The sequence below is a fragment of the Triticum aestivum genome, chromosome 2A (genome assembly GCF_018294505.1).
Source record: "Triticum aestivum cultivar Chinese Spring chromosome 2A, IWGSC CS RefSeq v2.1, whole genome shotgun sequence".
Classification (NCBI taxonomy): Eukaryota; Viridiplantae; Streptophyta; class Magnoliopsida; order Poales; family Poaceae; genus Triticum; species Triticum aestivum.
In genome coordinates this window covers 669,572,978-669,594,720 of record NC_057797.1, presented here as the reverse complement: position 1 = coordinate 669,594,720, position 21,743 = coordinate 669,572,978, and the positions used below count along the sequence as shown (strand labels likewise).

At 48.7% G+C, this 21,743-nt stretch overlaps 1 protein-coding gene and 1 long non-coding RNA gene across 3 annotated transcripts; one reads left to right on the top strand and one right to left on the bottom strand.

Annotated features, from left to right (window-relative positions):
- Nucleotides 1-11,485: 11,485 nt before the first annotated feature.
- On the top strand, nt 11,486-17,861 carry LOC123185851 (uncharacterized). 2 transcript variants are annotated; one of them, XR_006493514.1, is made up of 6 exons: nt 11,486-11,850; nt 11,946-12,093; nt 13,145-13,319; nt 14,811-14,894; nt 15,236-15,313; nt 16,610-17,861. It is a non-coding gene; the product is annotated as an uncharacterized lncRNA (long non-coding RNA). The 2 variants fall into 2 exon arrangements; XR_006493513.1 differs by lacking the exon at nt 13,145-13,319.
- Nucleotides 17,862-18,333: 472 nt separating this feature from the next.
- Nucleotides 18,334-20,608, bottom strand: LOC123185850 (subtilisin-like protease 1). The gene is made up of 2 exons (XM_044597666.1): nt 19,709-20,608; nt 18,334-19,591 (listed from the first exon to the last, which is right to left on the bottom strand). The coding sequence occupies exons 1-2, from the start codon at nt 20,606-20,608 to the stop codon at nt 18,365-18,367; spliced, it is 2,127 nt and encodes a 708-aa protein (XP_044453601.1). The 3' UTR covers nt 18,334-18,364.
- Between the last annotated feature and the right edge of the window lie 1,135 nt (nt 20,609-21,743).

Genomic DNA, 21,743 nt, shown 5'->3' with positions numbered 1-21,743 from the left:
GCTGGTACGGAAGCTAACAACATGTCGACTGTCTATCTTGACCATCTCACAAGTTATCTCTTAGTTCTTCTTTCTAACCCGAGTGTATATTCTTCAGAGAAAATGAGGCAAGCTCTGGCACAGAAGGACCTTGATCTTGCAGCTGCACAGAAGGAGGCTCAGGAGAAAACAATACTCGCTGATAAGAAGCTGGCTTCAATCGAGGCGCTAGAGGAAGATAACGCCAAGCTTAAGAGTGCTCTTACTGAAGCTAACAAAGAAGTGACCCGCCTAAAGAAAGACAAAGTAGCTTTGAACAAGAAGATTGAAGGCATTTCTCGTAAGAGAAATGACCTCGAGGCCTATCTGGGAGCCCTCGCCAAGAAGTTATTCCTTATGCTTGAAGGTATTTTTCCTTGTACGACTGTTTTGCCGTTTGTCAAGTCACCATAAATCGGTCGACTCATTAGCTCTTTGTGGTTGCAGAATTCTGCCAAAACTTTGAGGAAGAAACTGGGTGAATCGAGACGAGCTTGGACCCCATAAATTCCCCTGTCAATGATGAAGCTGCTACGAACGTGCTCCGACTGGAATCTCGCCTTGCCGGCGTCACAGACTACCTCGCCCGCCTGAAAGTTGCGGTGTCGCGAATTGACACAGCGCTCTGGCCGAAGGAGACACTCCAAAACGACCTCGAGTCTTTGATGACTCGATTTAATGAGATCCCTGGTCGAGCGTAGGAATGGAAGAAGTCGTCTGCTCGATGCGGTGCTGACGTAGCTCTGTCACTAGTTTGAGTCCATTGCAAGGAGTCCAAGGAGGAAAAACTAGCAGCGATCAAGGTTGCCAACACCAAGAGACACAACTTCCAGTCTTTCATGGAGACCTTTATTGCTGTCGCCACTCAAATTGCAGATGGAATCGACTTGGATGAGTTCATCGAGCCCGCTAGTCCTCCTCCCGCGGAGTGAACAAACTTTTATAATCCAATTAAATTTGCCTCGGTATGCCGAGTGGTTTTGTAACCGTTAAACTCTTTCGGGCCTGATGCTCGAGTACTTTAAACTGTGGTCTGGAACCTCGCAGGTTTTATCTGAACTTGGTTGTTTTTGAATCTCTTAGCTCTAAGTGGAATTCGATTCTTCAGTCTGAATTGCTACTGACTTTGTGGTGCAGCTCAGACGAGTGGGTCACAGACAAGGGCATTCGGTGCCGTCCATGACCCGCTCCTCGTCGTCTTTGCAGGTAAGGATAGAGCGAACATTGTATTTGTGCCGCAGCTCCAAGGATAAGGTCGCTGTCAAACTGCACCTCGTCATCCTTGCGGATAAGGATGGAACGGGTGTTGTATCTATGTCACAGCTCCGAGGATAAGGTCATGGTTGACCTGCACCTCGTTGTCCTTGCGAATAGGAATGGAGCGGACGTTGTACTTGTGTCGTAGCTCCGAGGATAAGGTTGTGGTCGACCTGCACCTCGTCATCCTTGCGGATAAGGATAGAGCGTGTTTGAAACTTAGGCGAGTACTGGACTGCAGCTAAGCCCCCGAGTGGGAGGTTTGCTCTCCACTTGGTAGGGTTTTCTAAACTTAGGCGAGTACTGGACTGCAGCTAAGCCCCCGAGTGGGAGGTTTCTCTCCACTCAGTAGGATTTTATAAACTTAGGCGAGTACTGGACTGCAGCTAAGCCCCCGAGTGGGAGGTTTGCTCTCCACTCGGTAGGATTTTATAAACTTAGGCGAGTACTGGACTGCAGCTAAGCCCTCGAGTGGGAGGTTTGCTCTCCACTCGGTAGGATTTTTTAAACTTAGGCGAGTACTGGACTGCGGCTAAGCCCCCGAGTGGGAGGTTTGCTCTCCACTCGGTAGGATTTTTTGAACTTAGGCGAGTACTGGACTGCAGCTAAGTCCCCGAGTGGGAGGCATGCTCTCCACTCGGTAGGATTTTGTTTTTGAAACTTAGGCGAATCTGATTCGCAGCTAAGCCACCCACTAGGGGATTTGTACTCATGTATAAGTAATAACAATCATTTAGGAGACTGTAAAACCATGTCTTTGATAAACAAACTGAAAGGTACTTCTTATTACATCTCAACAGTCTGACTATTCAAGTATTAAAATGGCGGAGAAACTCCGTATTCCAAGCGCATGGTTCGTCCTTCTTGTGTTCCACATCGTACAGGTGGTATGCTCCATTGTGAAGCACTTCGGTGATGATGAAAGGGCCCTTCCAAGAGGGAACCAGCTTGTGCGGTCGTTGCTGATCCACTCGGAGAACCAGGTCCCCTTCCTGAAATGATCGACCCCTGACGTTTTTGGCATGGAACCGACAAAGGTCTTGTTGATAGATAGTCGACCTAATCAGGGCCATCTCTCTTTCCTCTTCCAGAAGGTTAACAACATCTTGTCGGGCTTGTTCTGCTTCTGCCTCTGAGAAAAGCTCTACTCGTGGGGTGTTGTGGAGCAAATCTGTCGGCAGTATGGCTTCAGCTCCATATACCATGAAGAAGGGAGTCTGGCCAGTAGACCAATTTGGTGTTGTTCTCAGACCCCATAGTACTGATGGTAACTAATCTACCTAGGCGCCAGCTGCATGCTTGAGGTCTCGCATTAATCTGGGCTTCAACCCTTGGAGGATCAAACCATTTGCTCTTTCTGCCTGTCCATTCGATTGTGGGTGAGCGACTGAAGCATAGTCGACCCGAGTGCCTTGGGAAGCACAGAAAGCTCTGAACTCATCTGAATCAAAGTTTGAACCATTGTCTATGATGATGTTGTGTGGGACACAAAATCTGAATGTTAACCCACTGATGAAGCTGACGGCAGTGCCCGAATCGAGGCTCTTGATGGGCTTGGCTTCGATCCATTTAGTGAACTTGTCGACTGCAACAAGCAGGTGAGTGAAACCACTTCTGCCAGTCCTCAAGGGTCCAACCATATCCAACCCCCAAACGGCAAATGGCCAGATGAGTGGAATGGTCTTCAATGCTGAAGCGGGCTTGTGAGACATGTTGGAGTAGAACTGACAACCCTCACACTTGTCGACTATTTCCTTTGCCATTTCATTTGCTCGCGGCCAGTAAAAACCTGCTCGGTATGCTTTGGCCACGATTGTCCGTGAGGACGCATGGTGACCACAAGTTCCTGAGTGGATATCGTTGAGAATCATTCAACCTTCTTCTGGGGTAATGCATCGCTGGGCAACTCCGGTCACACTTTCCTTGTACAATCGACAACCTATCACAGTGAAGGCTTTAGACCGACGGACAATCTGTCGTGCTTCATCTTTGTCTTCTGGAAGTTCTTTCCTGAGAATATATGCGATATATGGTACTGTCCAGTCAGGAATGATGACCAAAACCTCCATGACTAAGTCGACCACAGCTGGGACTTCAACTTCAGTCGGATCAATAGAACTCTTAGGCTGTGGGGGTTCTTCTGTGAAGGGATCCTCTTGAACTGATGGTGTGTGAAGATGCTCCAAAAACACATTGTTGGGAATGGACTCTCGCTTGGAACCTATCTTTGCCAGGTCATCTCTTGCCTGGTTCTTCAGTCGGGGAATGTGGTGGAGCTCTAGACCTTCAAACTTCTTTTCTAACTTTCTTACTGCATTGCAATAACCAGTCATAGCTAGACTTCTGACATCCCACTCTTTCATCACTTGATTGACCACCAAATCTGAGTCACCGTAGACCATTAGGCGACGGACGCCGAGTGAAATGGCCATTCGCAACCCGTACAGAAGTGCTTCATATTCAGCTTCATTGTTGGAGGAATCAAAGTGAATCTAAAGGACATAACTGAGTTTGTCGCCTCGCGGAGATACCAGAACTACTCCAGCACCAGAACCATTCAGCATCTTGGATCCATCAAAAAAACAAAGTCCAATGTTCCGACTAAACTTGAGTCGGTTGCTGCTGTTCAATCCACTCGACGAGGAAATCTGCTATTGCTTGGGACTTGATTGCTTTCTTTGCCTCAAACTTTATATCCAACAGAAGGAGTTCAATCGCCCACTTTGCCACTTGACCAGTTGCATCTTTGTTGTTCAGAATCTCTGACAATGGAGCATCGCTGACGACTGTGATGGACTGATCTGAGAAATAATGTGCCACTTTCTTCGAAGTCAAGTAAATTCCATAGACAAGCTTCTGATAATGCGGATACCTCTGCTTGGATGGAGTTAAGGCTTCAGAAATAGAATACACTGGGCGCTGAACCTTATAGGCTTTACCTTCTTCTTCCCGCTCGACCGTGAGTACTGTACTGAAAACTTGTCCAGTGGCTGCAATATAAAGCAGTAAAGGCTCTTTGCTGATTGGAGCAGTGAGCACCAGCTGGGTGGAAAGCAAGGTTTTGACCTCTGTAAACATTGCGTCAGCTTTAGGAGTCCACTCGAACTTATCAGATTTCTTCATCAATCGGTAAAGAGGTAATGCCTCTTCACCGAGACGAGAGATGAACTGACTCAAAGCGGCCAAACAACCAGTAAGCTTCTGAACGTCGTGTATGCGCACAGGACGTTTCATTCGGAGTATTGCACCAACTTTCTCTGGGTTTGCATCGATACCTCATTCGGAAACAAGAAAACCGAGTAACTTTCCATATGGAACTCCAAATATACACTTCGACGGGTTAAGCTTGATATCATATCTTCTTAGATTGGCAAAGGTTTCAGCGAGGTCAGTCAGCAGGTCGGAACCTTTTCGCGACTTAACCACGATGTCATCCATGTATGCTTCCACATTCTGACTGATTTGAGTGAGCAGGCACTTCTGTATCATACGCATGAATGTGGCGCCATCATTCTTGAGACCAAAGGGCATGGTAACATAGCAAAAGCACCTATATGGGGTGATGAAAGCCGTCTTTATTTCATCGGGTCCATACAGTCGGATCTGATGATACCCGAAATATGCGTCCACAAAGGACAATCGCTCACATCCCACAGTCGAGTCAACTATTTGATCGATGGGAGGGAGAGGGAAGTGATATTTCGGGCATGCCCGATTGATATACTTGAAGTCAATACACACACGGAGTGAATCATCCTTCTTGGGAACCATGGCTACGTCGGTGAGCCACTCGGAGTGGTAAATCTCTCCCATGAACTCAGCTGCCAGAAGCCGAGCCACTTCCTCACCAATTTCCTTTCTTTTCTCCACGGCGGACCATCGGAGGTGCTCTTTGACAGGTCTTGCTTTTGGGTCGACTGGCAAACGGTGCTCAGCCAGTTCTCTGGGTACACGTGGCATGTCAAAAGGTTTCCATGCAAAGATGTCCCAGTTCTCATGGAGGAACTGGATGAGCCCTTCTTCCTATTTGCTGTCGAGTGTTGTTGATATGTGAGTCGGAGTAGCATTGGGATCAGTCAGGTGAATATGAACTGACTTTGTTCCGCCAGACGACTTAAATGCAGACTCTGAAGCAGGCTTCTTAGCTCTCAACAAATCACTTGGATCTGCTGTTTTCTTGTATTCCTCCATTTCTATTGCTGCCATCTGTTCATCGGCAATCTTCGAGCCCTTCTAGAAGCACTTTTCTGCTCGCTGCCGATTACCAGTGACTGTAATCACGCCCCTAGGGCCAGACATCTTGATTTTGAGATACACATAACATGGTCGAGCCATGAAACGGGCACACGCAGTTTCTACCCAGGATAGCATGATAGGCACTGTGAAAATCTACGACTTCAAATGTCAACTTTTCCTTACGATAATTCTTTGAATCAGCGAAAGCCACATCAAGAGTGATCTGGCCGAGTGAATCGGCTTTCTTTCCAGGTATAACTCCGTGGAACCGCATGTTGCTCTCACTGAGTTTGGACATCGGGATGCCCATCCCTCGGAGGGTCTCAGCATACAAATGTTCAATCCGCTGCCACCATCCATCAAGACTTTGGTTAATCGGGTGCCTCCAACGACCAGGTCGACCACCAACACTTGCCTCCCAGGGGTGGCAACATGCGGCGGGTGGTCTGACTGGTTGAATGTGATAGGAGTTTTTAACCATTTCAGATACGTCGTCGTCGCCGGAGCAACCATGTTTACTTCCCTGTTGATGACTTTCAGTCGACTTTTGCTTTTGACGTCAGCAAAAATCACCAAAGTAGAATTGACATTGGGAAATCCTTCATCATCCTCTTCTTTATCCTCATCCTTATCAGATTCCTTCTCTTTCTCATTGGGTTGCTTTTCTCGGAACCGCTGTATAAGGACTCGACACTGTCGAGTGGTATGCTTTGGATAGATAAGATTACGTACCCTCTTCATCCTTGATGTGAATGTGGCATGGCAAATCCAGCACGTCGTTCCCGGCTGAGTCTTTCACCTTCTTGGGGGTCCAGGGCCCTTTAGGTTTTCCTTTAGCTTTTCCTTGGGTTGCGACTGCAACCTCTCCAGGACCCGCAGGTTCTGCTTTACACTTCTGCTTCCGATTGGAATTGCCTCCTCCAGTGTCCTGGCCGACTGGTTTGCTCTTGCCGCTGCGGAGCTGGTCATCTTCTTCACCATTTGCGTACCGAGTGGCTATCTCCATCATTCGGGTCAAAGACATATCTCCTGTCCGATCGAATTTCAGGTTGAGCTCCCAATACCGAACGCCCTCCTTGAAGGCGCAAACTGCTTGGTGCTGAGACACATTCTCCAATGTGCGATGCAAAGTGGACCAGCTCTGGATGTAATCCCTCAAAGTTTCATTCGGTTTTTGCACACAGTGTTGCAATTCTGCCAATCCTGCTGGCCGTTTGCACGTGCCCTCGAACGTTCTGACGAACACTCGGGCCAACTCCTCCTAGCTGAAAATACTGCCTGGGGTCAACTGATTCAACCAAGCTCTAGCCGACCCTTCAAGCATCAGTGGCAGATGCTTCATTGCCATTTCATCGTTTCCTCCACCAATCTGCATAGCCACTCGGTGGTCCTCAAGCCAGGTGTTAGGCTTTGATTCACCAGTGAACTTACTGACCCCAGTCGCCAACCTGAAGTTGGGAGGGATCTCTGCAGCCCTGATGGCTCTGCTAAAACACTAGACCAGAAACATGCACTCTGCTTCCAGTCGGGTGATCTCTGTCTTGGCCTTCTCTATGTGCCCGATTCCTGTCCACCAAACCTTGTACCAGAATGGACCTTGCATGAAACCCTGGTTCTCTTGAGTCGACTGGCCTCCTCCGCTCCTCGCTGTACGGGCGCCAATCATCATAATGCCGGGGCACGTATGATTCGTCCCTTGGAGGGGGTGTAGGCACTCGACGACGGTCATCACGGTCGAGCCGATGATCGTGCTGCTCGTGGTTCCGACCCAAATACTGCCCTTGGCGATGCCCTCGTCCTTCACGCCGCGGAGGCAATCTTGGGCTGCGAGCTGACTGAATGGTGTTAGCAACTACAGATCTGCTATGGATTCTGTTACGCGACTGAGACACTGCAGTATTCTGCTCTCCTGCTGCTCGGAGAAGCGCTCTGATCTGCATCAAACCTCTACCAGCTTCCGACTGGGTTGGCTCAATAGATTCTGCTATACGGGCTGCAGCGGTAAGATTCTGAATCAGAGTGCGGTATACTTGTGGTTCTGGTGGAAATAGCTGCCGCTGCCGTCGACTGGACTCGGGGATCAGTCGGCGAGCATGGTCGTCGAGTGCACGCTAAAGGTTCTCCAGTCGGGTGCGCTCAGCCAAAGTGGACAAATGCGCCACCTCCAAGGCCCGAGCCTTAGAGGACTCGCCGACAATGGGCGTGTGGAGGGCCTCCACATTGCGGCGGTGAAGTTCCTCCCTCTGCTGAGAAGAGAGAGTTTCGGGGTGGTACTCTTCATGAACGCGCGATGGATCGCCGCCACCGTCGTCGCCGCCGTTGCGACGCATGCCAGGCGGACTACGAGGCGTGTCAACCATCTGGACCTCCGCCGTGGGGTCGCTGCTGTCGCACTCGGACAGGGTCTCGCCGGAGCCAGTCGACAGGTCGAACAGGCCGTAGAGAGATTCGTTGGGCTCGATTGCCACGACTTGAGGGGTGGCTGACTGATGCGCCACCGCATGCTTCACCCACCGCTGTAGCCGTGACTGACCGGATCGCTTGCGACGGCGAACAGCGGGGAGCGAAGATGCCGCGGGGGCCAACTGATACTGAGTCGACAGCTGCTGCAGAAGGACACCGCGAATGCACACGCGAAAGTGCGTCGCCCCGCGGACGGGGAGCGCCTCGACATCGAGAGGAGCTTCCTGAAGCCAAGCGGAGTCGTCGGCAATGAAGACGAGTGCGCCGAGATGGATCTCGTGGCCCTCAGCGAAACCTCCGCTGGAAACCATGATGAAAGGACTCGGAGAAATCGCAACCTCACCGGAAAGTCGCTAAGACACCTGCCCCACGGTGGGCGCCAACTGTCGTGGTTCTAAGTCTGACAGTAAAGTATGGGGGTAGGAATGTAGAGGCAAGATCCTAGCTACGGTGAGATTGTGCACACAAGATGTACGAGTTCAGGCCCTTCGCGGTGGAAGTAACAACCCTACGTCTCAGTGCCCGGAGGCTCGGTCGATTGGATTATGCGTGAAGTTGCAGGGGGTGCAAACCCTTGTGCCAGAGGAGGGGGCGGCTTATATAGAGTGCGTCAGGACCCCCGCCATCCCATGTTACACATGGTTCAATGTACGTTAAGACGGGGCGTTACTGGTAACGCCAGCAATAAAGTCATATAATTGATCATTAATACTACGGAGTGAATGCCTGACTGTTGCTACCCGGGGTGACTTTAGGCCTTCTATACTCCGAGTGGTTTTTTATACCGTCGAGTGATGATATGCCGGTCGAATGGAATTGGGATATCCGAATGGAGATGTTGGTCGAGTGGGCATGCACTCTGGTGACTCCAGTCGGGTTGAACTTGTTGTCCTTTGATTGTAGGGCAGTGTCCTTGGGAGGGGTGCTTAGATCAGGTCTATTGCCCTACCCTAGATACACGACATCATCAGCGGCCACCCTTGAGGCCTTTCTCTCTTTTCCCGTATGGCCCATTAAGGCCCAATATGAATTCCCGTAACTCTCCGGTACTCCAAAAAATACCCGAAACACTCGGAACCTTTCCGATGTCCGAATATAGCCTTCCAATATATCTATCTTTACGTCTCGACCATTTCAGGACTCCTCATCATGTCCGATCTTATCCGGGACTCCGAACAAACTTCGGTCATCAAATCACATAACTCATAATACAAATCGTCATAGAACGTTAAGCGTGCGGACCCTACGGGTTCGAGAACTATGTATACATGACCGAGAGTCATCTCCAATCAATAACCAATAGCGGAACCTGGATGCTCATATTGGATCCTACATATTCTACGAAGATCTTTATCGGTCAAACCGCATAACAACATACGTTGTTCCCTTTGTCATCGGTATGTTACTTGCCCGAAATTCGATCGTCGGTATCTCAATACCTAGTTCAATCTCGTTACCGGCAAGTCTCTTTACTCGTTCCGTAACACATCATCCCGTAACTAACTCATTAGTTGCAATGCTTGCAAGGCTTATAGTGATGTGCATTACCGAGTGGGCCCAGAGATACCTCTCCGACAATCGGAGTGACAAATCCTAATCTTGAAATACGCCAACCCAACAAGTACCTTCGGAGACACCTGTAGAGCACCTTTATAATCACCCAGTTACGTTGTGATGTTTGGTAGCACACAAAGTGTTCCTCTGGTAAACGGGAGTTGCATAATCTCATAGTCATAGGAACATGTATAAGTCATGAAAAAAGCAATAACAACAAACTAAACGATCAAGTGCTATGCTAACGGAATGGGTCAAGTCAATCACATCATTCTCCTAATGATGTGATCCCGTTAATCAAATGACAACTCATGTCTATGGTTAGGAAACATAACCATCTTTGATCAACAAACTAGTCAAAGTAGAGGCATACCAGTGACACTTTGTTTGTCTATGTATTCACACATGTATTATGTTTCCGGTTAATATAATTCTAGCATGAATAATAAACATTTACCATGATATAAGAAAATAAATAATAACTTTATTATTGCCTCTAGGGCATATTTCCTTCACATATGACATCAAATTTCAAATAAATTTAAGTTGTTTATTCACCATAGAAGCAAAATTTCCAATGAACGGAAACATATATTTATTTGTTGCAACAAAACCTGATACACAACATTGCAAACAAAGGTGGGAGCACGAAGTAGTTCCCTGTGATGCAAATTTGAATAACGTTGCTCACAAGTTTTTAATTTGTACAGAAAAAAAGGAGGCTTGCTGCCTAAAATGCGCAACCTGTTTCCTGAAATCAATGACCAATCCATATCCGCAGTCAATCCCATGGAATCAGGGACCCAAATTACGTCATTTACGGAAGCAATCTCTTTGTTTTGGTGGAGCAGTTTATGTACGAGGAAGCACACAATTTAGGACAATGCTACATCTACATAATCTTTATCTAATAATAAAGGGACCGACTAAGGGTTAGATGACTGAAATTAAAATTTCAGTCAGTCGATTTCTGTCATGTGGCATTGGTATCACCATTCGTGCATGTGCGCATGAGTAGAAAACACACAACGCGCTTCACCCGACCCTGTGCACTACGCTGACCGGAAGGACGAGCATGCATGCGTGCAAGGGTGCAGGGAACGGGATTTTTTGTCGAAAGAGACCACCTGCGCAATCGAATTGCCAGAAAAGACCCCCTCTGAGATGATTTGACAAAAAAGACCCCCTCGGCCGTGGCGGCAGCCCCTGAGGCGGCCGGGCCCGACAGCTACAGGCCTGCCGCCAGCCCCTGAGGCGGCAGGGGTCCACAGCGCCAGCCCGTTCCGTCCCGCCAGCCAGCCCCTGAGGCGGCCGGGCCCGGCAGCTACAGGCCTGCCGCCAGCCCCTGAGGCGGCAGGGGTCCACAGCGCCAGCCCGTTCCGTCCCGCCAGCCGATTTCCGTTCCATGCAGCCTGCCGCCTGATGCCGTGGCGGCAGGTGCCACGTGTCGCCTGGTGCGCCTGCCGCCACGGCTGAGGGTTTTTTTTTGTCAAATCATTTCAGAGGAGGTCTTTTCTGGCAATTCGATTGCGCAGGTGGTCTCTTTCGATAAAAAATCCAGAAAACGGCTCGCTGCCTCACACTTAGCGGAAGCGAACCAGCATGCCAGCATGCCGCCATGCATGTATAGACACAAACAGTACAAGCTAGGTAAGGGCTTCCATGTAAAGAAAAAAGCTAGCTAGGGGCTATCGTATCACTACCCATATCCCATGCATTTGTGTAATTAAAGAGAAATGCAAATATATAAAGAAAATGAAAATGAAAAATAAATAAATAAATAATGGAAAAATTTGCACAAAGTTTACATAGAAATTGCGTTTTTTATAATATGCAAGAATAAATCTATAATAGTAAACCCAAATGCTAAAAAGTGCAGAGCACACACCCTCCGTAACCATCGGATCTAAATCATGATCTCCAGGTGTTTCCCGGTCTGGGCGTGGATGTGGTTCGTGCGATGAGAGTCGTCTCGCCGGACGCGGGGGCCCACCACAACCCCCAGCCTCTCTCCACTCTGCTTCGTCATTTTGAGGCGCGTTGCCGGAGGTCCGCCGGAGATTGGGAAGGCATTGTAGAAGCGGGAGGAGAGAACCCCCTACATAAGGAGGATAGAGGGGCTAGAGCTCCGCGCGCAGTGACCACTAGGCGGAGGCGGAAGGGTGGCGTCCGGGGCCGTCGCTTCTCTGCGTGCCGCGTCCACGAAGCGACGGATCGAACGGGAGGGACACCGCACGTCTGTGCAGCTCGACTCCTAGCGGCGAAGAGCGAGAGCCAGAAGCGCCATCGTCAGCGGTCGAGAAATCAGGCCTCAGATCGCCGGTAAGCATCGTTGATTCCTGCACACATGCGTTTTATTCCAATCGAATCGAGGTCGTATTGGCCTCACAAGTGGTGTGGGGGCATGCTGATTTCAGGGGGGCGCAGTTAGGCCGTGTCTGGCCGCCGGAGGCTGTCGCGCTCGTACAGCTCATACTCTCTGCTAGCTTGGTGAGCTCCTCGTCTTCATGAGTACCCCGACTTCCTCGCGTCTCACCCGAACTCCAGCGGAAGCTAACTGCCATGGTAGTACCCTTTGCTCTCCTTTTAATTACAGAACAGGAATGCTAAGTGCAGTGGCATGATTAGTTAGAGGCCTCACCATTTGTAGAATAATCCGGGAATCTGAGCATCTCTGTAATAGAAAGAGCTTACATGATAATTTATGGGGGAAAGGGGATAAAATCACAGCAATGCCTCGGTAAGATTTATGTCACAGCAATGCCAGGAAACGATTGCAAAATCCAGTGTCATGTGTTACTTAGTTGCGTGAGTTTTTGCCAAAACTTGCCCACACATTGTAGGTAGTTGCCTCAAAATAACTCGCATAATGAACAATCCTAAAGTTTTATACACATTGTTTTGGTTACTTAGTTGCTTGACAGGTTCAGATTTTTTTTGCTTTAGTGGTTGTGTGCTCATTAAACTCGCCAATGCCGAGATCAATGACTTATCAAATGATACTAATATTGACTATGTTGCCTACAATCAAAATAACTAATAGATCAAGTCTACATTCTTTTATCCTAAATAAGTAATAGATTAAGTCTAACGGTATTTTGATTTTAGACTTGCCTACAATCAAAATCACAGTTGCTTTTTTGAGAAATAATTAGACTTGCCTACAAACAAGCAGGGGAGTTGCCTGCTTTCCCCCCGTCTTGTTTTAGACAAGGGCCCTCAAGTGCATATTGATCACGAAGTTTGATATCACTTTTTTTACCACCAATAGGCATGACTTGGTGAATTTAGTTTTTTTCTTCTATATATGGCTGCTTTGTCGGTGTACCAAGTCTGGTTTTTTCTCAGATAGTCTATGTAGCTGGAGGGCAGCGAGGTGTGAGAGAGGGTGCGTTGGGAAATACGAAGGTAGTGGGCGGATTTAGTTTTACAGTACAAGATATGTGTACAACAAGAAGCACATCAGTGCTTGCTGAATAATGCCACCAGAATCACATTGATTTTATAAAGCATGAGGACATAGCATTATTGTTATGCTATTTTTAGTACACATAAAACTAAACTCTCCTAGGGGAAAGCAACACTGCATCTGACTGATAAATTCTTTGTCTTACAGTAATCGTTGATGCCACAGACAAGATGCAGTTAACAACAAGATATTGCATTGATGTGTGCACTCACAGTTCCATCTGTTTGGTCAATTCACCAGTTCTCCTTCCCCAGTTATTGCTGCTTCCAATTTCCATGTCGACACTTCTGCTAACCGCCAGTACATCATTAAGCAAGCAAAAGTAAGAAGCTTCAGATTGTACTCTAGACCGAGAAAGTCAGCAGCCAAAAAACGTGCTTTCTTCTAGTCAATCTATAATATTTGTGCGCATTGAGTTCTAGCCAGAAAACATGCTTTCTTCTAGAGCCAAGTGGGCAGTGCCATCTGTGTGTCACGACCACCTAGTAGGGTGGAGTTAGATCTGGGAAAGCGTTGTCTCAAGTGGTCGAGGAACTAGGTCCCAAATCACTGGTAAGTATCTCGAAATCGCCCCCCTAAGCATGTGTTTTTCTGCTCACATATACAATTCTATGTGATATAGGCGGAATAGGGAGGTTGAAGAGGGGTGTGGGGGTCCCATGTTTATGGGTGAACCGATTTTGAGCGCGGCGGGGGTTTGTGACTTGGGGATGTGTGGGCTGGAATCTTGTATGATTTCAGCTGAAAGTTTTTAAAACTTGCCCAACGAAAGACAGTTAGTTGCTAGAGATGCCGGTGTAAGTCGCCCAAAGATCCGGTCCCGAGACGGAGGCTGGAATTGTTGATGATTCGAGCCGAAAGTGTCCAAAACTTGCCCAACACATGATAGGTAGTTGCTAGAGATGCTTGTGTAAGTTGCCAAAGATCCGCTCCCAAAATGTGGGGCCTGGAATCGTCTCTGACTTGAGCCGAAAGTGTCCAAAACTTGCCCAACGCATGATAGTTAGTTGCTAGAGATGCCAGCGTAAGTTGCCAAAGACCCGCTCCCGAGATGCGGGCGCTCGATTCATCTATGATTTGAGCCGAAAGTGTCAAAAACTTGCCCAACACATGATAGTTAGTTGCTAGAGATGCTGGTGTGAGTGACCCTCCACTGCCGAGATGTGGGGGCTGGAATCACCAATGATTTGAGACGAAAGTGTCCAAACTTGCCCAATACATGATAGTTAGTTGCTAGAGATACTGTCGTGAGTTGCTCAAAGATCCTCTCTCGAGAACATTGGGTTTTATTTCACCCGAAACTTGCCCAATGCATGATAGTTAGTTACTAGAGAGGCTGGTGCGAGTTGCGCAGAGATATTTTTTTAGCAAAAATTTGATTTTCTTTGCACAAGACAAAAGTTTTTTTGAGGAATCACTGGGGGAGTCCCCCCACCTGTATTTATTACTCAAAGTTACAATCCAAGATTACAAACAAGCGCGCGCACACACACACACATACACAGAAGAATAGATGATTACATGGGCACGCCTAGGCGTGATGAGAGGAAAGCTCGCCACGAGAAGGCAGCTTCCTTATCATAAGCGGAAGTGAGCCGATGCGTCCACAGGTCCAAGTCCTCCAAGATGGACCGAAGTGATAGAGTGGAGTGGTAGTCCTGATCTCGAAACACCTTGGCATTCCAACAAAAGTGGTATTTTTCAATAGGATAAGTTGTCTACATATAAATAGTACTTGCCTAAATCACCTAAGTTTCATAAATATGGTTTTGTAGATATTCTTGCCTAAAGAGATTGTTTGTTTTGTTTACAGGGCCTCACTAAATTCAAAGTTAAAGCAACATTTTTGAGGTTTTGTGCACACGCCCAAGCAAGAAGGTCCAACACCCATTTTCAGGTAAGCTTCGTACAAAGATATCCAACTTTTTTGTTTCAGCAAAAGAAGTGGAGTTGCTTCAAACATACAAGAGCTGCTTACCGCCAACAGTGATTTTGCTTAAACAAATCCTAGAAATTGGATGTTCTTTTTTGTTTTCTCAACACAGTCCTAGTACAAAAAAGCTACTTAAGAAAAACATCAAGGGGTTTCTCGGGATGCACAACAACCAGTAGTTGGAGGAAAACAGAACAGTTTTCATGTACTGACAAGACTAGCTTATTGTCAATACTTGGTTTGCTTAAAAGCCCGCTATAGTTGCTCACTTATTCCTTTTTACTGTTTTCTTGCAATTGGTGTAGTAAAATCAATACTAGCTGCTCATGTCGGAAAAACAAGGGGAAAACACTGGAAAAATAGTTGCAATCAAGATGAATAAGGTGAGAAAAAAAATCAAACCTTCTCTTTCTTTTCCTCCTCTACATGCTAGGTCATTCTGATTCGATATGTGGGTTGGTTAGTTAAATATTACACGAGCAAAATATGGGTCAATTTTGCCTGAATTTTTATAAGCAAGTTTTTGCTTAGGAGAAACCCATATAAAGGTGCAAACATTTTTATCTGTTTTTGCTTCTTGGGGTTTTGAGCATGGGTTGCCAATAAATCAATCTCTTTTTTCACATGCATACACATCATCCCCAGGAGATACCTGTCCAAAATCCAAAGCACAACCTAAAACCAGAACTTCAAGAGGGTTATGTTTCTTTTTATTCACACAACTAAATAATCAAGAGTTTCTTCTAAACCATTCCCTACTTGCCCAAACATTATAGAAACTTGTCTAGATATGTGAACAGCTAGAAACACAACCAACACAAATGCTATAGTTAGAGCAAATTCCCAGATAGATACATTGCCCAAAATCTAGTACTCCCTCCATTCCCTTATACAAGGTCACAAACTCATATTATAGGTACCAAGATAAAATTTAATGACTCCTTTGCAAGTCAACTTCTCTTTTCGTTAACCGGGATCATTAATACACCACAAGCATGCAACGAATAAATGGGAATGAAGTGGCTGAGTGTCATTATGACTACATGCATGTAAGTACTAAAAAGTTGCTAGTACGAGGAAACATCATTAATTTTTGCCTCGATTACTGTTGGTGACCCTGTATTGATGCAAAATGTATTTTTGATAGTGGCCTTGTATAATGGAATGGAGGGAGTAGCAAAATTCGCAACGAAACACGTCAGCTACTACTACAATTGCGCAACTTGTAGTTCGAGGATACATTTGCCCCAAAATTCACTAGTAAAATCCAAACCCTGTAACTTTCAAGACCTTTTTTTCCTTAATTTATTTTTCTACCACAAAAGAAACATGAGTTGCCTGCATTTTTTTCTTCGTGGTTGCCTACACAACTTTCCCAAAAGCTTTGACAAGATTGAAGATCAGCCAAAAAACAACAGCATCGGGCAACCTACAACACTCTGCAGATGCTTAAAATCGAAGCATAAACTAGAATAGTAATTTCAAGAGAGGGGTTTCCTTGTGTTTCCACCAAGAGTTGCCTAGAAATCATTCCAGACTTGCCTCCACATCATTCCAACTTGCCAAAAAACACATTATTTTGCGTGCATAATGCCTTAGTAGTTCTTTTTTGCAGTTTCACAAGCATTAACTGCCATCTTGTTGTATATTCCCTCATTGATAAACCCTTCATTCCACAGGCTTTTGTAAAAGTGAAGGTGTTTGAGAGGGCACATCAAGATAGAAGCTCACCTCTCAGGTCCATGGCCTCCAAAATGGGGGCAACAGTTGTGGCAATGGAGGAGAGGACAGATGGAGAAGGGCATGTCAAGGGGGGAGGTTTGGGAGTCTGCGACTGGGAAGGGGAAGGAGGATTTGGTGCATCGGCATGAGCAGCAGTTACGATTGTGACAGACTCGTCCCTGGGGGCCATGTGCGTGAGGCGTTTCTTTCCTTTTTTGGTTTGCTAGCTGTATCCGGGGAGAGGTCCACTACCAATTTTGGGGTGTGTGCTCTGGACCGCTAGCCAGCCAACGGTTGCTGGCTAGTCGTGTCCAATAGTAAAAATTTCATAAAAAGGAAATTTCCTAAGGAGGAATGAATTAATCAAACAAAAACTTAAACAAAATCAAAATATGAACTTTTCTATAAGAATGAATTAGTGGTTTTGGTATTACCCATTAAGAAGAAAGAAAATCAAAAAATAAAATCAAAACAATGGGATTATCTAAGGAATAATAAATTGTCACATTGGTGTTACCCTTTAATAAGAAATAAAATAAACTAAAAACTCAAACAAAAATTGACAAAAATTGCACTTTTAAAATATATGCAAGAATAAACATATAATAGCGATGTCTTTGCAAAAAAAAATCCTAAGAAGGGATGAGTTAGTGGCATTGGTATTGCCCATAAAGAGGAAAGAAAAATATAACGGTAACTAAAACAAAATTAAAATATAATGGCCAACCGTGTGAGTGCCTAGTGGGTTCTTCCTCATAGGGTTTTGCGAGGGAGGAGGCAAGATAGTGTTATGACTGTGGTTAGGTAAGTGATTAGAGTAGTTGCTTTATAATGTTTCTTTACCTTCATAAACTCTCTCATCTCGTGCTTGACACCGCTAAATCACATAGCCTCTTCTTTGACAATGTTGCATGCTGGCTTAGGTCTGATGCAAGTCTTCAAGAATACACAACATTGTTCATAGGACTATCCTACGATGTTTAAGACTCACCATTTCTATAAACAATCTACTCCATAGGACTAATCCTATGATGCAGACCCTAGGTGGCTGCCCGAGACCTTGTGGGGGTGGGATCGTCTGCTTTTCCATTTTTAGCCTCTTAGGCACTTACATCATGTTTGTATTCAGACCTACCATGTTTCCTGCTATGTATGAATGTTATGTTGAGCCATGAGGTTCTAGTTGTAATAAATTGGATCTTGACTCATTAAAATATCGAACGAATATCAAATTTACATGATTACTTGCAACATGACTTCTTCCATGGTCTCACGAACAAGGGAAATTACTCATAAATAATATTCATGGTCAAGATCAGAGGGATATTAAATAACATAATGAATCTGAACATATAATGTCCCATCAAATAAACCATCTAGCATCAACTACAAGATGTAATCAACGCTACTAGTCACCCACAGGTACCAATCCGAGGTTTTGATACAAACATTGAACACACGTGATGAACTAGGGTTTGAGATGAGATCGTGCTGTTGAAGATTGGCCTCCGAAAGATAAGAGGGTTGTTGGTGATGACGATGGCTTCAATTTCCCCCTCCCAGAGGGAATTTTTCCTGACAGAATCGCTTCACAGGAGGGCAAAAGTGCCCCTGCCCAAATTCGGCCTCGAGATGGTGGCGTTCCTCCTGAAAGTCATTTCTTTATTTTGCTCTTGGATCCTTCCATCTCTCATGCCGAAAATCAAGTCTGATCAAGCAAAGGTGACAGAGATTGGGCTCCGTACGGTGTGCTTCTCGCACACCCATCGCAGAGCACCCTGCACCACCCTCGTAGCACTCTGCCTCGGCCACAAGTATACCGAGAAAGTCAGCTCCTGGCCCTCCTCGACGAATTCAAGCTCCCTCGGAAATATGTCCATGCTTACGGCGCTGCTCGGCATGTCGATCGCCGCGTAGTACACCGAAGGCACCACCCCGACGTTCTTCACCTTGCGCCTTACCACCACCGGCGCGCTCGAATTCCAGGATGCTACAAAAGTGACAGAGATCGACGGGTAATTCAGCAGGCGGTCGCTGATCACGACGGTGGTCAAGCAGTCGATCCGCCGGCGCGCCATCACCGACACTTGTTGGCTCGTGTACATGCTACAGAGGTAGCCGATGTAATCCTCAGGAGTAATGTCGTAGACTAGGCCAGGGTCAGCGGCCTTCATTGGATTGACGTGTCCGGCGCCGGTGGCGAAGAGGTTGGCCGTCACGCGCTGCTCGTTGAGTATTGGACGGCCGGAACGGTCGGTGATGTCGGCCGTCGTCATCATGGCCGACTTGATCGCCGTCGGCGACCAGTCCGGGTGCTTGCTCTTGATCAGAGCGGCGATGCCGGCGAGGTGCGGTGTCGACATGGACGTGCCGGAGATGATGTTGAAGGTCGGCCCAGGGAGAACCGGCGCCGATGGTGGGCCGACCTGAAACGGCCATGCCCCGAGCACGTTCACTCCGGGGCCCGTGATGTCGGGCTTCAGAACGCCAGTGCCCTGACGGCTAGGCCCGCGAGAGGAGAAGAAGACGATCGACGGAGCAGGTGACGTGCCGAGTAATGTACCCTTGAAGCCCATACGCGCCACCGGGTTCGCCGTGGAGTTGAGGTAGGATTTAATGGCTGCGCCCGCGAGGTAGTCGACGCTCGACGCCGGGAGGATGTTCGCCTGAGCTAACTTGTCGTACCCTCGGAAAAACGGGCTCGCCAAGATCATGCCGACGCCGCCGGCACTCTCCACCACCTCACCTTGGTTGAGCACCGTGATGTTTCGCGTGAGCTCACACAGCACTATCTTGCCCTTGACGTCGAAGCCGTCCAGACTGCCGTTTCCGCAAAGCTCCGTGAATGGCTTCCCGGTCGCGCCCGCGTAGACCAACGGGTAGAAACCGGCATCTCGCTGGGAGAGTGACTCGCCGAGGAAATATGCGCCGTTCCCCAACTGCACCGTCGAACGAATCGAGCGGTCCATGGTACTCGCAGCGACGGTGAGCATCCACGGAGCCTCGTTTTGTAGAGTGCTCTCTTCCGGGCCGGAGTTGCCGGCAGCCATGCTCACAAAAATGCCCTTCTCGATGGCGCCGAACGCCCCGATGGCCATAGGGTCTAGGTGAAAGGGCACCGACGGCCCGCCGAGAGATATGGAGATGACGTCGCAGCCGTCGCCCACGGCGGCGTCAATGCCGGCCAGTATGTCGGCATCCTCGCACCCTATTACAACTTTTCCGTAGCACACCTTGTACATGGCGATGTGCGCGCGGACCGCCATCCCGGCGGCGGTGCCCCATGCGTTGCCAAGCACGTTAGCGCCCGGCACGACCGCTCCAGCGGCGGTGCTTGCGGTGTGAGTCCCGTGCCCAAACTCATCGACCGGCGGCACCCCCGCGGAGGTGCCGTTCGGGCCGTTGAAGGCGGCGACGAAGTTGCGGGCGCCGATGAGCTTATTATTGCACGAGGTGCCGCTGAAGTCGCAACGCCCCTTCCACTTGGCCGGCGGCGGCGGCATGCCCTCGTCGCTGAAGGACGGGTGGTCCGGGAAGATGCCGGTGTCGATCACGCCGACGATGACCCCGGCGCCGAACTCCGACGTGTAGTTCCGCCGCCCCTGCTCGACGTTCAGCCCCAGGAACTCGGGCGTGTGCGTCGTGAGCGTGGTGTACGTCCGGGCGCGGGTCGCGCTGAGGAACCCGGGCATGGCGGACAACGCCTCCAGCTCCTGCCGCGTCAGCCGGGCCGCGAACCCGCTGGCGACGTGGTGGTACGCGTGCACGAGCCGGCCATGGTCGGGGAGGAACGAGTGGTACCACGCCTTCCGGTCGTCCGCGGTGCCAAACACGCGGTTCTCCTCCGTTTGCACGTGGACGATGAACGTGCTGAGCTCGCCGCCGGTTGCCGCGGCAGCGATCGCGAGGAGAAGGAAAGGAAGAAGAGAGAGCAAGGATAGCCTTGTGGTTTCCATGGCTTTTCTTGCTTGAGATGCTGTTCGTGTGGGAGCATATGTACTAGTAGTACGTGCTAGGGTCCAGTCACAGTATCCAGTAGATGGCTCCAAATGCTCTGTCAATGCGATGCCCGCGATACGAACAATGGGCGTTGGTTGTTTTTACATGCGAATCGGGTGTAGCGGACGTACGGGAGTGGGGCTGCAGGCTGGCAGCCTCCCTTGACGTTTACCTTCGATGGAGACGAAGCATATCCAGTGAGAAGCATCGAGTAAAGTATAATTAACATGCTCAAAATTTTGATTTGAAACACGATAGCTTTTTGTTTTTTGGTGGGTGTGTGTAAAACTCACTTAGATAACATAGTAGTTATGTGACATCTAAAGTGATGTTGTCCTTATTTCTGATTTCGTTTTCCTCCTCGAGTAATGCTACATTCATGGAGTTCTACAGGGGTTTTATGGAGTGGCTGAGATTTAGCACATTATGATTGGTTTGTGGGGCTTCCCTGCCTAGCGCTTCCCTGCCTAGCGCTTCCCCCCTCACGCTGGCGGCCACTCCGGCGCCGGCGTCCACCTCCCCACGCCGGCTACCACTCCGGCACCGGCGTCCACTCCCATCTCTCCGCCGGTGACTCGCTCGGTCCCCGGGGCTCCCATGGCGTCTGGATCTCGCAGCCCCCCTCGGTCTCGTCGGCGCATCCGCGGGAGCAGCCTATCGTCTCCGGGCTAGGCATCTCGGGGTCGCCGGGCTCGGCGCGCTCCTCCTCGGCTGAAGGTGGCCAGGCTGTTGGCCCTGCTCCGGCGCTAGCGGAGGGCTGGCGCCGGCCGGGACCTTCCCGCAAGGCCATGTGGTGGCGCCGGCGTGCGCTCAGGAGGCAGTTCGGGTCGGGCGTTGGTGCCGGTCGGGATGTGTCGCTGTCCTCCTCTGAGCGGCGGATGATCCCACTGGACATGTTCGGCCTCTGTTTCAGGTGTTTCGAGGATGGTCACCGGCGTCTAGATTGCACTAACGAGCCTATGTGCATACGCTGCGGCAACGCTGGGCATGTCTCTCCCCAGTGCCTGGAGCCACGCAGCCTCACCTCGGCGGAGGAGCTGCGCCGTGCGGTGATTGCCAAGGTCGCGCGCAGGACGGCGGCGGCCGGTATGG

Excerpts from the sequence above, each read along its gene's own strand:
- LOC123185850 (XM_044597666.1), bottom strand. The coding sequence starts at position 20,608 with ATGGAAACCACAAGGCTATCCTTGCTCTCTCTTCTTCCTTTCCTTCTC. Across the intron at positions 19,592-19,708 it reads CCATCGAGAAGGGCATTTTT|TTGGGGAACGGCGCATATTT; the intron begins GTGAGCATGGCT and ends TCGACGGTGCAG.